The 16331-nt window shown below is 26.1% G+C and overlaps 1 protein-coding gene across 3 annotated transcripts; it reads right to left on the reverse strand.

Moving 5' to 3' along the window:
* Nucleotides 1–12502: 12502 nt before the first annotated feature.
* Nucleotides 12503–15868, reverse strand: LOC110616871 (transcription factor bHLH35). 3 transcript variants are annotated; one of them, XM_021759379.2, is made up of 5 exons: nucleotides 15676–15868; nucleotides 15313–15514; nucleotides 14977–15207; nucleotides 14493–14663; nucleotides 12503–12769 (listed from the first exon to the last, which is right to left on the reverse strand). In XM_021759379.2, the coding sequence occupies exons 1-5, from the start codon at nucleotides 15696–15698 to the stop codon at nucleotides 12680–12682; spliced, it is 717 nt and encodes a 238-aa protein (XP_021615071.1). In that variant the 5' UTR covers nucleotides 15699–15868; the 3' UTR covers nucleotides 12503–12679. The 3 variants fall into 3 exon arrangements, with proteins under 3 accessions (XP_021615071.1, XP_021615073.1, XP_021615072.1); XM_021759381.2 differs by having other exon boundaries at nucleotides 15313–15469; nucleotides 15676–15867; XM_021759380.2 differs by having other exon boundaries at nucleotides 15313–15472; nucleotides 15676–15865.
* Between the last annotated feature and the right edge of the window lie 463 nt (nucleotides 15869–16331).

Raw genomic sequence — 16331 nt, forward strand, 5'->3', positions numbered from 1 at the left:
TGATCTTAGCTTCCTTAGTAACTTGCTTTCTCCTTTTTCTCTCATCTCTGACTGATAGGGGACCACCTACAATCATGTTAATTGGACCCTAGCTTTACTCTTTGATGCAAACTCGTTACTATTTCCTGCTAATTCCACCTTTCCCTTTTTTCCTTCTTTGAGTAAACTTTCTCAAAGCCCTTTCCTGAATTAGCCTTTCGATTTCATCTTTCAAGTTTCTAAACTTACAAGTGTGCAGCCATAATCATCATGGAATCGACATAACTTGTTTTTATCTCTTTTATCTACTCTGTCAGGATTCAACCTTCTGAGATATTTGATAGACTCCCCATTCTTCTAGATCCACATTAGAATGCGAGACCTACTTCAGTTAGGGGAGTATAGTTTTGGAATCTCTCCCTTATCCTATCTCCTAGCATCCCCCTTCCATATAAGAGTCCCTTGTCATATTTCTTCTCAGTTTTTTGGACTTGCTTCTCATCATCCGAGCGAATATACTTTTGGGCCCTCTCCTTCAATTAGTAATAGTATTGTTCGGATTCCTAATTAATGATTTCATGAATTTGGGTTTTGAAACCCTTTTTTGATCGCTTCGCAGGTTGTTTTATGGTTTAGATTATTCACTTGAAGCCCTTCCATATTAAATCTATCCACATAACTCTTGAGAGATTCAGTTTCCCCTTGCCTTACTTTCTGCATATCTTAGGATAGCTTTTTAGGAGAAATACATATGATGAATTATTTCTTGAAAATATAAGCTAACTCTTTAAAATCATGGATGGAGTTGGCAGAGAGGTGCTGGTATCACTTTTGTGCTAAAGTAGTGAGGGTTGAGGGGAATACATGGCAGAGAATCATATCATTGACATTATAGAGGAGCATGGTTATACAAAAATTGGTCAAATGACTGCGTGGGTCTGTCTTTCCATCATACTTGTCTAGGGAAGGTAACTTAAATTTTAGAGGAAAGATTTCGGGTAATATCTAACGAGAGAGATGGGAAACGTCTTTAATTCCAAAATCATCATGTAACTGTTCTTTTTAGATTTTCCTAATGACATCCATTAACCTCGCATCCAGCTGCCCCCTATCATGGTTTCTAGTTTTCATCCCTTCGATCTTTTGGCTTTTCATTGACCGCTCAAGAGGGTCATCCCTAGTTTCTTTCATTTTCACAATTTTGCTCCCCTGTAAGATGCCATTCCCCTCTTATCTCTTTAGGAGTTCCATCAGTATCCTTAATTTCTCTAAAAGCTACTCGCAGGTTAGTGATTCATCTCCCAAAAGATTTTCCACACTAGTGAGATTTATGTTGTTGCCTACTTTGGGTGTACCGTCGTCTTCATACTGCAACTAGAGTTGATAGGATCAAAGGCCATTGAAGGAAAGAGCTTGGGCTAACAAGAACTTTTATTCCTATGAGAAATTGGAGTAATTTTCCCACAGACGACCAATGATGTTGCTGATAGCGGTTGTCGAAGCCGTCAAAAATAAACCTATTAGTAATCAACAATTTAAGAACTGCAGATAATGGCAATAGAGTCGAATTCACAGGGATTTGATACTAAAGACTTTCCTAACAATGACTTGGGCAAATTAACAATAAAAGTAAAAGGGGGATGTTTTTTATGATGGTAAACTATGATTAAAACTAAATTAATAAAAGAAAGCAATAAACAAAAGATGAGTAAATCAATGGTAAGAAGACTCTAGTTGAAGCATAGGATCCATTTCAGTTTGTAATTGATCATTGATACTTTGATTCTTCTATTAATTTTAATAAATTAATTTAGGTTGTGGAAGACGCTCCTCACAATCAAATTCCTCCCTAAGTTTAGTTTGATTAGGAAATGTTCGCTAATTAAACACTAGTTAACAAGTTGCTAAAGAAAGTCCTTGGGGTTCTTCACTTTTCAACTGTTAACTGCTTTAACAAATAGAGAAACCTAATTCTAACCTTGCCAACCGCGTGGTCAAGTTAGATCATGCAACCAATTGTTATTTGTGTTCAAATAATCTAAGCAATTACGGACCTAAATCATTCAAACTAACAATATATTGCTTATGCAATTAAAAGCAATGGGCCCTTATTGATTCTAATAGCAAGGCAATAATAACATGAATAACAAGTTGCATAAATATTGAAAAGAATAGAAGTTTAACAATGGAGTTTCAGATCTCCCAATTCATAACAAAACTGAAATTTCTTCCACTTCAACTAGAGAAAAAGGTTTTTAGCCACTCATGGTGGATAAAGAATACATAAAAGAGAAAAGGAAGAAGAAAGGGAAAGAGAGGTGCTGCTGGTGTTACTGTTGAAAAAGGTGGAATCTGCTACTGCTGATTGCTGCCCTTTTTATAAGTGAAAAACCCTAGATTAATCCTTCTTAGAGTTGAAATCCTTCTTCAATTTGGTTTTGAATTCCCTCCTTAATTGTGTTTCTTCATGGTTGGACTTTCTTGAGGGAAGGAATCCTTTTTGTAGAGTGTTTTGATATGCTTCATATGTGTCTTGACGTGTTTGAGATAAGATAGAACTCTTATACTTGTAGAATTTTGAATTTTTGCAATTTTCTCGCGTTTTTGCACTTTCTGCTGGAGACAGTCGATTTAGGCAGTAATTTGGGCAAATCACTTGCCCCAATCATTTCTTCCAGACACTTCCGAGTTTCAGCTGCCACTGTCTTTAGGCGATTTGGGCAGCGATTTGGGCAAATCAACTTGGGCATATCAAGACTTGAACTTTGGCTTCTTCTTCCTGCAGCTTCCTTAGTTATTCTTTGAGGCTGATTTGGCCAAATCACTTCGGGCAAATTAACTTTTTAGCATTTTTAGGCTATTTTTATCAAGTTTTCATTTTTCATCATTTTCTACAAAATATGTTCAAAAGCACAAAATTAGTTAGAAAATGTGTAATTTAGCATCAATAATAGTAAAAATATGGCTAATTATGTTTGATCAGTTGCACTAGCTCCTTTTTTGGGTTTGGACCTACAAAATAAGAAGAGTACCGGGTGGTTTGATGGACAAAATCTCAAATGCTTAAGTCAGTAAAGGGTCCAAAGGTGTATTTAATGGAAAGGGTGAATAATAAGATGATCTGTGTAAATGGAGATTGCCCTTATTTATAGTTATCAAAGGTCCCATTCTGATAAGGTTTGGAATCTCTTATATTCTTGGTAGGACAAGGATTCCATATTTGACTCCATTTAAGACTCTTGTTTTGTAGGAATTTTATCTAAACTAGGACTTAGGATGTCTAAAGATATGTTCCAATCCATTGGGTATTTGGGTCTCGGGTTTCCAGTTTCCAGGTTTGTTCTTGGTATGGGTATATATCAAGTATGATTAGAATACATACTATAGTAAACTTAAAGTTTGTTAATTAAAATAGTTTTTTATTTTTTATTGGTCGGTTGGACCATTTCAAATCAATAATGATGCAACAAATTAATAATTTGTATATTTATCCATGAAAAACCCAGAAGGTTCAAATGAATCTCATGCTATTGTTTGTTTTCAAGGAAAATTAGTTATCAAGCTATCCATAGTTAAAATTAGGATTAGACCTCCTGAATTTTTAGAATGTATTACATGTGATATTTGTGGCTCTATATATCCACCATGTAGACCATTTCGCTATTTTATGATTTTAATTAGTGCATAAACTAATAGCCACATATGTGCTTATAATGAGATAGATGAGCATAAAAAAAGAATAGATGCAGCAAAAATTAAAGGGAAAAGTAAAGTGGGAGGTTTTGAGTACTAATAATAGTGAGGGGGAGAGTGGAGATATAGTGGAAATTGCAATGTCACCTAGAGTAGAGAATGGAGATGGAGGGAGGGGAGTGGGAAGAATGAGGATTTCCCTTTTAAAGGGGCGGTGATTTGCTCTTAGAATATAAGGGGTCTTACTAACCTCAAAAAGCAATCAAAGGTCCACTCTCTCTGATTGTTAGGTGTCGATTAAAGGTAGTAGCAATTATGGAGATAAGAGTTAAAGAATGTAATAAAGAAAATGTTCAAAAAGGTTTGAGGCTTTATGGATGGGAGGTGTTTTGTAATTACCAAGATATAGATCTGGGATGGATTTAGGTGTGTTTTGATATCCATTGTGTAAAGCTGCATGTAATCATGGCTATAGATTAGCTGGTTCACACTCAAGCTGAGGTGGAGGGTAAAAGGTTTTTTTGGATAGTTGCGTATGCAAGTAATACTAGTATGGAGAGGAGAAGTTTGTGGGAAAGCACTGAGTATATTTCAAGTGGTATGGAAGGAGCATGGTTAGTCCAAGGCAATTTTAATACCACCATTTTTGCAAGCGAGAGGTTGGGAGGACTGGAATCTATGAATCCATATGAGAATTTCAAAGAGCAAATTGAGAATGTGGGGTTGGTAGAGGTGCACATGAAATGATGTTGCTTGACATGGATAAACAACCAAGTTGGGAGAATAGAATCTGGTGGAGGCTTGACAAATGTCTAGGTAATGTTCACTAAATGGATGAAATGGGGATTATTGAATATGAAGCTATGCCTACAGGTATCACAGATTACTCACCTTTAATCATCAGATTTTTTAGTGTTATTAATAGGAGAAATGTCTCATTCAAATTCTTTAATATGTGAGTGTCACATCCTAAGTATGATGGAATTGTGGGAAGAGTGTGGCAAGAGGAAAGGAGGGGAAATGCTATGTTTAAGCTCTAGTGTAAGGTAAAGGAGCCCAAAAAGAAATTGAAAAAGTTGAATAGAAGAGAGTTTTCTGATATATCAAGGAGAGTTGATAATTGTAGGAAAGTAATGGAGCAACTATAAGAGAGCTTACATAGTGACCCAATGAACCCTGTTCTTTTGGATGAGAAGAGGGTTATGATGAGTTATTTTAGAAATCTATTAAAGCAGGAAGAAGAGTTTCACAAGCAAAATTCAAGGCTCATTTGGGTCCAATTAGAAGATCTCAACACCAAATTTTTTTCATAATTCAATAAAAATCAGACAGGTAAGAAATTCAATCCCTAGTTTTGTAGTTGAGAATGATGATGTTATTGAATACCAATATGCTATTAAACAAGCAATAGTGAGTTATTATCAAGGGGTTATGAGGGCTGAGGTGCCTATTAGGGGGCATACAGATGTTAGAGTTATCTCGACGGGTCCAGTGGTTCAGAAGGATTAAGCCTTGGTTTTGTGTGAGGAAGTGTCTGATGAGGAAATCAAGATGGCTCTCTAGTCTATTGGAAATGATAAGACGCCAAGCATTGATGGATACAATAGTTATTTTTTCAAAAAGGCTTGGGGACTATAGGAAGGGACGTTGTGAATGCGATATGAGAATTTTTTTCAGACTGGTAAGATGTTGAAGCAGTTTTGACGGCGTCGAGTCTGTCATTAAAACTGATTTCCCTTTTCTAATTTAATAGTTCTTGTAGATAGAGTAAATGAGTGTCGATCTCACATATATCTTAAATTTATTTAAATTAAATGCCAAGTGAAGAAAAAGAAGAATTATTTAAAATGAAAGAGAGAAGAAGGAAATTTCTATTAGAAAAATTGATTTGAAGAGAGACTAAAGAAGAAATAAAATAATGTAATTGAATGATGAAATAAATAATTAATTTTAAAAACTCAGCCGAAGGTAATCAAAGTTAAGAGGTTTTCTTGATTCAAAAGATAATTCAATTAATTTTCCATTATTTAGTTAAAGTGTTCAAACAAGCGAATTCCATCAATTTTTTCTTAAAATTAAATTAATTTATAAAGCTCTAAATTAATTTTTAATTAATTAACAACTCCATCAAGCGTGTAAATTTTATTAATTAATTGCTTTAAGAAGAGAAGAACTCAAATTTAATCAACAATTGTAAACGAATTATTTAAATCAAATCAATCAGTTTCTTAAAATAATTAGATATGCTAATTGCTATTTATATTAATCCAATTAAACAACTGCATATTTATTTGAGTTAATTAGCAATATATTGTTTATTTAGAATATTCAATAGGTCTCTTGAATTTCTAAGAAGACAACAATTAGAGGTGGTATTCCTCGAAAACAGAAAAAAAAAAATAAAAACAAAAATTAAGATGAAAATAAATTGAGAACAAATCTCGCAACTTTAATAAAATCTTAACTTGATTAACCTTCAACTGGAAAAAAGAGTACTTAGCCTCTAAGTGTTAGTTAATCCAGAGATCGTAGCAAATCAAAATACACAGCGGAAAAAAATTTTGATATCTAAATTACCTACTAGAAACTTGGTGATCCGTTTAATTCGAATTCTAACATTTTTAGAAGCATTTTTCGAAATATTCAGTGGACTTCAAGTGTTGCTTCTATCAAAAACTCTTTGCCAATATCCACACGAATACTTGTCGTCTACAATGCTAGCTCTTGAAAAATGGCTAGAGCTTCACCGTTTCTCTTTTTCTCTCAAAAAAAAAATTGCACTACACGTGAGTCAGCCTCTAACGTGAGTTCTCAACTCCTTACTCTTTAGAGAATATGTATCTGTTACATGGTCTAACAAAAAATAAACACTGAGATATTTATTTAAATCAAATTAGAATGGAGAGAGAAATGATTGATATCCCAATTCATATTAAATACAGATTGATTTATTAATATTACTATTATTTAATAATAATAATAATATCGAATATTAATGATTAATATCATATTAATAGACATCAAGTCCATTAATAATGTCCAGCCCAATAACACATTCTTTGTATGCGATTCAATAGCCCCATCTTAATTGGTAGTAGACTCAATCTTTATTAAAGTCTATAAATTATAAGTAGTCTCTAACAAGACATTATAACTATCATATAAATTATAAGTAGCCTCTAACAAGACATTATAACTATCCGATTAATATGAAGATTGATTGTCCAATTAAAGTCTTATAACATAATATGCATTAATCTCTTTATCATACAATATTTAATTTGAATATAAGTCATGTTCAGTGTCATTCTTATATTGTTCAAACTTATAATTACTTGATCTCTAAGTAGACTGATAAAATTAAATGTAATTGATCACACTATCAATTAATATATTTTTCAGTCTGACTTATCGAGGAGTTCAGAAGATATATCTCTTAGAGAGAGGGATAAATTCTATTTTAATTATTCAATATCCTCTATATAATTCCTATCATGTCCGACCATAACTTTTATGATTATCCGATTAAAGACAACATTTGATTATATCAAAATACAATAATTCTTATGTCGGAAACTATGACATCTCAAGTCCAAGAATTAATTCATAATTATTATTGGGTATATCCAATATTTTGTTCTCTAACAAGTATCTATAATATAAATTTGCATCACCATACACATAATCATCTCATGATCATCAATCAATATGCATACTAGTTATATATATTATTATCTCTATAATAATAAAAATCAGGGATATAAATTATTATTATATAACATGCAAATAAATAATAATGATGATAAAAATTTTTTATTAATAACAAAATGAGTAACATAAAAATTCAAATTAATAGTTTATGGCATATATACTAAAATTAAGAGGCATAACAAAAATGTAGAAAAATATAAAAAGAAGAAGAAGGGAAGGGTAGGCTGATAGCGGATAATTATCATAGTAGTTGCATATTCAATTAGCTTTGATTTTAGAGATTTTTATGTTATTTTTTATTTAAACTATATTCTTTTTAATATTTCATAATTATAAAATTTTTGTGATAGTATAAATTTTATAAATCTAAATATTCTAAAAGTAGTTATATTAGTTATAATGTTTATTTATTTTTATATAATAAAAATACACATATGCATTAAAAAAATTATATATTTTTTCACAATTATATTTTTAAATATTAGATATTTTGTATAATTAATTCTTAAATTATATATATATATATATTTGTCATTTTACACATTAATAGCAACGATTAGATATGACCATCAGACTGTGAATCGAATTAGAACTGAATCCGTCAAATTTAGAATTGGATCCGTCGATCCATTTCTAAATCAAATTGAAATCTTAAACTAAAGAAATCGGTTACGGTTTTTTCTTTTATAAATCATAATTGAAATCGGTCAATTTTGGTCTAATTCGATTTCAGTTTAATTTTTTATTTTTTAAATAAATTATTTTAAAAAGTTATGTGACTTAAAATTGATATATAAATGAATTAAATTATTAAATAATTATATTTAAATTTATTTTTAACTTGTAAAAAATATTATTTACATTTAAATATAATATTATTTTATTTTTATATAATGTAAATGAATATATTTTATAATTTACTTATTTAATGAAATATATATTCAATAATATTTATAACTTATATTTATTTCATTACATTTTATTTAAATTTTTATTTTAAAAATTTTTTACATTAAAATCGAATTAACCATTTAAAATTTAAATTTAATTGAAACCGAAACTATAAAAAATCAAAATTACAATTATTTTAAAATTACACCAAAATTATTAAAAATTAAATCATTTTGAACCGTTTTAAATTACACGAATTTTAATTCCGCTTAAAAAATAAATAAAAGTGCTAATTTCAGATCGAAACTAGTTAAATTACGTCTAGCAATTAACTATAGATTGGTTTACCAAATACTTATAATATTCCAATTGTAATTAAAAATTAACTATCAACTATTAATACAAACTATTAGTTATTAATTATAAGTTGTATCTAAAAATTAAATTAAATAAATTTCAAATTTTATTGTTTAGATAATAATCTTAAAATTCTAAGATTATTTATGATTTTAACTAATTGATTAAATTAAATTTAAAAAAATAATAATAAATTATAATATTATTCTTGAAATTTTATTTATTAATAAAATAGTCCTTTTAAATAAATATTTTTATTTTAACTATATATATTAAAAAACAGTCCTCTTTTGTCAATTACGTTATTTTCTCTTCTCAATAACAAAAGCGTTGTGGTATTTAAGTTTAAATTTAATTTAACATATCTTTTTTTTTAACACATTAGAATAATAAAATAATATTTTTAAATTACTATTAACAATATTTAAAACTTATTTTAATTCTTAAAACTTAACTACATGATTTTCATATTGAGTATCAATAAGATAATCCATCAAAAGTTTATACTCAATATTCCATCCTCATTGAAAATCATGTACATAAATTCTAAGAGCTAAAAAAATTTTATATACTGTTAAAATTAAATTTAAAATACAATTTTATTTATTTTAGTATTTTTATAAAAATTTTAAATAAAAAAATAAAATAAAAAATTTTATGTTTTTGAGTGAAATGTCAGTTGGATTTAAAATCGAATCGAATTGAATAAATTAAAAATTGAAATTTTGATATTTATGAAAATTGAAACGAATCGATTTTGATCAGAAATTGAATCGAATCGAATCGAACCGATCTGATTTAGTTCGATTCAATTTGATTTAATCGGTTTGAATTTTGAATAAATTTTTTATTTTTTACATTTTATTTTTATTTTAAAAATTAATTAAAATATTTTAACCTTAATGTGATATAATCTCTCTGTATTATTAAAAATAATATATTATTACCACTGATCGATTTGGTTTAATTTTTTTAATCTTTTCTAATTAAAATTAAATCGAACTGAAATTTTTAAAATTAAAAATCGAAACGAAATAAATAAAAATCAAACTAGAATTTTAAATTAATTCAATTTAATCAATATTTTTAGTTTGAATCGGATACTACTCACCCCTGTTTGAGCCGAAAATACAGGTTTAATATGTAATTATGTTTTGATGAGCCGAAAATACAGGTTTAATATGTAACTATGTTTTGATCTTTTCACAAAAAGTCAGATGGTATTTTGACTTTTTGTTATTAATTTTTGAAACCTAATATTTATAAAAATTAACTGTTTTACCCACAAAATTTATAAAATATTACTATTAAATTCTTAAAATTTATAAAATTTAACTATTTAATTTCTAAAAATTTAATAAACGTGTAAATTATGTCCACACAAATAATAATTACGATTTTATAACGGCCTAATATTAAGGTTAACAACAAAAATATCAAAATTTCAATTGGCATCTGTGTAAAGGTCAGCGACCAAATTAACAATAAAATCCATTAAATTCAATGGAAATAATTTGTTCCGACAATCCTACTCTAAGGCACAAGGAAAAATTCTGAGACATGAAAACAGTTTATTCTTGCATGTAACACACACGAGGGACTATAGTTTAAACTAAGAGAAAATAAGTTAAGTAATGACATGACTCTATACTAATGAAGGTCAATAGTCATTTGTCAATCCACATTATTCTTCATGTCAGCTGCTTATTTAAAAAGAAAATAAGTTCAGTTAATTTATTTAATTTTCTTTAAAGTCTAAATAAGTCAATTAAGTTTTTATATTTTTGTTAAGGGTTAAATGAGTTATAATAGAATATAATATTTTTTTAATAATAAAATATTATTTTTTATAATTTAAAAAATCAAAATTTAGTATTTTAATTACGATAAAAATTTAAAAAATACATAAATATAATAAATAATTTTAAAATATAAAAATAAAGTTTTATTATATAAAAAATATTTTTATTAGGCTTATTGAATAAAAAAATTTAAATATTTATCAGTTTTCACATTTATATTTTAATCTTAAGATTTTATACAATAAATCGAATTCGTTCACATTTCTTTTAGTTTTATTATTTAACTTAATTAATTTTGATCAAAAAATTTATAATATACCATCATGCCATGTAAAATTATTTTTTAAAAAATTTATTGATAAAAAATACAAACATTTATTTTAATTCATATTACATCTAAAATTTTAAATTTTTTATAATAAAATTAAATTTTTATTAATTTATCACGATTATAACTAAAAATATTAAATTAAATATAAAAAATTATTAAAAAATTATAATATAATCCTTAAAGTTTTATTTGATTAATAAAATAATTTTTAAAATATATATATTTATTTTAATAATGTTCTTTTTTTTGTTTAATCACACTATTTACTCTTCTTCTCATTTTTATAATTTAATAAAAATTTAAAATATAAAAATTATATTATAAAATATATAATATTTTATTTTATTTAATATCATTGATATAAAATACCTTTTTATCAAATTAATAAATATAAATAAGTAAAATAAAAATATTAAATATATCAAATAATCTATAAGAAATGTGGTTAATATATCTAAATTTTTATAAAAATTATAGAAATATAGATTTACTTATTAAAATATATAATATTTTATTTTATTTAATATTATTAATATAAATTATATTTTTTTATATGTTAAAAATATGTATATAATAATAATAATAATAATAATATGTATATAATAATAGTAAATATAAACTTTTAATAAAATATTTTAACATATAATATTTATATATGATATTTTATATAGCGAAAATTTTATTTAATAAATATTTATTTAATATTATATATGATAAATATAAAATTAATGTATTCTTTATAATTTTGACAATTTTATTATTTAAAATTTAAAATATTGAATATAAATATAAATTAACGTTTGAATTTTTTTTATTCTGATAAATAATGGCATGAAACATAAATTATAATTTTTTTATTAAAATTGATCAAAATAAATAGTTAAAATTAAGATAAATATGAAAAATTAATTTTATTGTTTAAAATTTTAAAGTTAAAATATAAATATGAAAAATAATAAATGTATAATTTTTTTAAGTAAATTTTTTATTATTAAAAATAATATTTTATTAAATAAATATTTATTTAACCATTAAATAACAGCGTACAAATTTAATTAATTTAAAATTTTAAATTAAATTTATTTAATTATTAAATAAAAAATATAAAAATTTAATTGAATTTATATCATTTAAAAAACAGCTTGAATATACTGCCGTCTAAGTGAGCATTCGGTCAGTTCGATTTAAAACTGAATCAAACTGAATAAATCGAAAATCGAAATTTTAGTGTTTATAAAAATCGAACCGAATCAATTTTGGTCAGAAACCGAATCGAATTAAATCGGTCTGATTCGGTTCGATTCAGTTCGGTTTGATCAGTTTTAATTTTTAATAATTTTTTAGTTTTTACACTTTATTTTTAATATTTTAAAATTTAATTAAAATATTTTAATTTTAATATGATTTAATTTCTCTATATTATTAAAAATATATATTATTATCACTAATCGGTTCGGTTCGGTTTTTTTAGTTTTTTTCTAATCAAAACTGAACCGAAATAATCAAAATTTTTTAAATTAAAAATCGAACCGAACCGAAATATATAAAAAACCGAACTAAATTTTTAAATCAATTCGATTCGATTAATTTTTTCGATTTAAACTGAATACTGCTAACTGTATTCTTTAAATTTGTAGCAACACCCATTTTTTTTAATTATATAAACGGAAATTCTGACACATTCCAATTATATATCTTTTGCATAAACTTTTGTAAACTATTTTAATATCTAAAGAAGTACTTTAATATTTGATTTTTTATTAATTTGAACCTCGTAATAGCTATCTACGTCACTCTTTCTTCAACGATGGCTAGATTGTCATTATTAACCCAGATATACTTATTGACGACATCAAGGAAGAAAATCCAACGGTAAAAAGTCCCCCATATTCAAAACAAAGAGATTAAATATTAATTACATGATCATAAGACTTTGTGGATCATGAAGCGCTCCAATAGCTGTTTCAATTTTTTTCTTCAAATAATCACTCTCTTCTTCATTTGCCTGCAGTAAGAAAAGGGTATTTAAATTTATTTCTAAATTATATTTAAAAGACTAAATAATTGTAAATAAACTATTTAATGATATTTTATTAAAAAATTTCAAAAAATAAAATTTTATATTTGTAACACTGTTATAAAATATATGGAAAAATTCAATATTTTAGTTAATTCCAAATCATAAATATTTAATGAAAGCAAAAAATGCTAAATTGACAAACTAAAGGGCTTAAAAAATATAACATGTTCCTTGTTAGGAATCGATGGGGATTTTCCATTATTCAATTAATTCCACATGTTTTTTGAGAAAAAAAAATATTTCCACATGTCGTTTTTTCATAGGCTCCGACGCCGTCGTGTAAAACAAAATGCACATGCGTTTATATAAAGACATGTGAAAAACGAAATCAAAGCCTAGTTGTTGAAAGCCGAAGGTTCCCATTTCCCATTTCTATTCTACATTAATGAATATGATTCTGTGAACTGAAAAATCATTAAAATCTAATTCATATTTATATATATAAAATTATAACTAATTAATAAAATTATAACTAGTTAATTCATACAAAAATTATATATGCACTCTAACTTTTTTAAAATTAAATAATTGAAGTTTATTTTCAGCTTGTGAAAGAGACTATTTATTTAGTGAAAATAAAATTAATTAATATGATAAATAAATTTTTACTTAAAAAAATAAAGTATTTTTTATTTTATAATTTTATATATATTACTTTTTAAAATTAAAAATTAAAAAAGTAGAATCTAATATATTTCAAATAAATTTACCATCGATTAAGTCTGTTTATAAATATTTAAATATATATTATTATAAATTTAATTTATACAAATAAAATTATTTACCATGTTGTATTAAATATTTATATTTAGATATGTAACATTTATCATAAATATTTTTATTATTTTTGCAAAATTTTATTATAAATATTTAATTTAATGGCTGTAAAATTTATTATCATTTGATATTAACTTGGCTTATTTATTATTTTGTAAAAATATTAAAACATTAATATAAATTCATTAATTAATCTCGTTAAAATTTAACTTATTCATCCCTCTCAATAAACTACTCCTTAAAATTAACATACTTGACAATATTTCCTCTCTTCTTTCCTCTTACCTATAAAAATTAGAATCATAAACTTTTATTGGAAAAATATATAATTTTATATCTCTATTCATTTCATTTCATATTCTGATTAAACTAATTCAAAAACTTTTTAATTTAATATTAACTTAACCTAATAGAATTTCTAAATAAGACTTTTTTATTAATTTAAATTGAAATTGAAATTTAAATCAAATTTAAGTAAAATTTATCATAAATTAAATGTAACATTTATTAATTTTTAAATGATATTTCATTTCTTCCCCTTTTTTTTCCTACCTCTCAACTTCCTTGAAAGAGACTTTGGTGGAGTACTGACGCGATGAGTTAAGAGTGTAAAATGCACGTACCACAAACTTTTAATACTTTGTCTGCACCACAATTACAAGCTTATAATTATTTTCATATGAATTAAAAATATAATTAAATTAATAAATTTTATATAATTTTTTTTAATATATGCTCAATTCATATTATTTTATTATTAATTTTATAATCATTAAATATATATTTTTATATAATTCATATACTTATTACATATTTCTAAGTATTTTCGATTAATTAAATTTATTTTTGTATAACTTCGAAGACGACTGACCTTAATGAAGACCGTCATGAGAAGCCTCCCTGAGACAGTTGTGATATCGGCTGAAATGATGTTGAGCTGCAAAGATTCAAATGCCTCACACAGTTTTACCATTGTATCTGTTCTTTTACTACACGTCAAGCTCACTCGCAGAATCTTGTCTCCCATGTATGCAACACTAAGCTGAAGTAAACACAAACCCAAAAGTCATCCATTTTATTTTTTAAAATTAAAAATAGTAATAATATGTTTATATGAGGTGGAGGAAAGTTTTGTATAATAAAGTAAAATTTTAAATCTCAGTATAAATTTTGTATTGGTCCCTGAATATAAATTCTACACTGGCCCACTAGGTGTAAATACTTGGATGGAGTGAATCACGGTTTATAGAAAAACAAGCTTTTCGGGACCTCCAAAATCTTAATTTAATTGAAAATTTTCTCCCAAACATACATTAGTGTTAGGATTTATCAATACAAAGAGATTTTGTAGTTACCTCAAGGTCTTCAATTGGGTAAGCTCTAGAGCCACAAGAATAATAGAATTGATCAATTTTCTTCTTCTTTGATCCCAAAAAAACAGGCAGATCTTCCTCAAACTCATAACCAGGGCCCTTCTTCAAATTCCCAGATTCTAGTTCTCTTATCTCTGCTTGAATTATTTTCTCTTGTTCATGAAGTTCTTGGATGTAATCAATAGCATCCTTGATGATTGAAGCTTTATCCATCTAAATGTATATGATCAACCAAAAAAAATAGCATCATTGTGGTTAATTGATGAGTAATTAAAGGTTAAACAAGCAAATAATTAATAGAATTGGTGAGTCAGTCACCCTGCTAATGTTGGGGACAACAGCTCTTAGAGCAAACAGCCTGTCATTAAGTTTCTTTCTCCTATTCCTCTCAGAAACAACATTCTTATAAGTCACCGACGAAGCAGCACCATCCAGTGAACTGGATTCGTAACCGGAAATCTCATCGATGGCCCAGCTGCTGAAAATTAAGGAGCTTAATTCGTAAGTTGCAACTTCACCCCTAAAGAGAGACAGGGATTTGAACACAAACAAAAAGGATCAAACAGATAAAACGAAACTCGATTCAAAATCCCCAAAATTTTAAAAAAAAAAAGTCGAAAACCTAAATTCTACCTATCAAACTCATCATTTCGAAGAAACAGGTAGTTTTGGTAGTCTTACTCAATATATTGAATAGAGTCCATTGGAGAAGAGCTTTAATTATGTTGCAGAGAAAGAGAGATGAAGCTTTTTCTTGAAATGATGGTGTTTCCTTTTGAGAAAAAAAATCATACTCTGCAATTGTTGACGGTTTCCTTTTATAAGAACAGAGGAAGAAGGGGAGGAGGTTAACACAGTTGTGGGCAATTAAGGCCAGTGGGGACTGAACTTGCGATTTTCTATGCTGATCTAAGCGCTTACTACAAAGACCTTACCCATGCCTCCAATGAGATGTGGCCTATAATGCCGCATAGAGCTAACCAATCAATAGCTCATGATACGTCCTATAATTATTGAAAAATTTACTATTCACTAACAGTCTTATTAATTAATTTTTTGATTTTAAAAATATTTTTTAAGAGTATTTGATATTAATTTTTTCTAGTTTATTTTATTTAACTGAATTTAAATTAAATATTTTATAATTTTAAAAATAAATTTTATATTATTAAATTAAAATATATTAATTTTTAGGATAAATTTAAAATAAAAATTTGAATTAATAATATTTGATAAAATGTCAATCAGATTTTCATAGAAAAATTACTTAATTCTAGATGAAAAAACTAAATGCATAAATTAAATATGTAGAAATTTTAATATAATAATATGATTAT

Source organism: Manihot esculenta, chromosome 6 (genome assembly GCF_001659605.2).
Source record: "Manihot esculenta cultivar AM560-2 chromosome 6, M.esculenta_v8, whole genome shotgun sequence".
Lineage (NCBI taxonomy): Eukaryota > Viridiplantae > Streptophyta > Magnoliopsida > Malpighiales > Euphorbiaceae > Manihot > Manihot esculenta.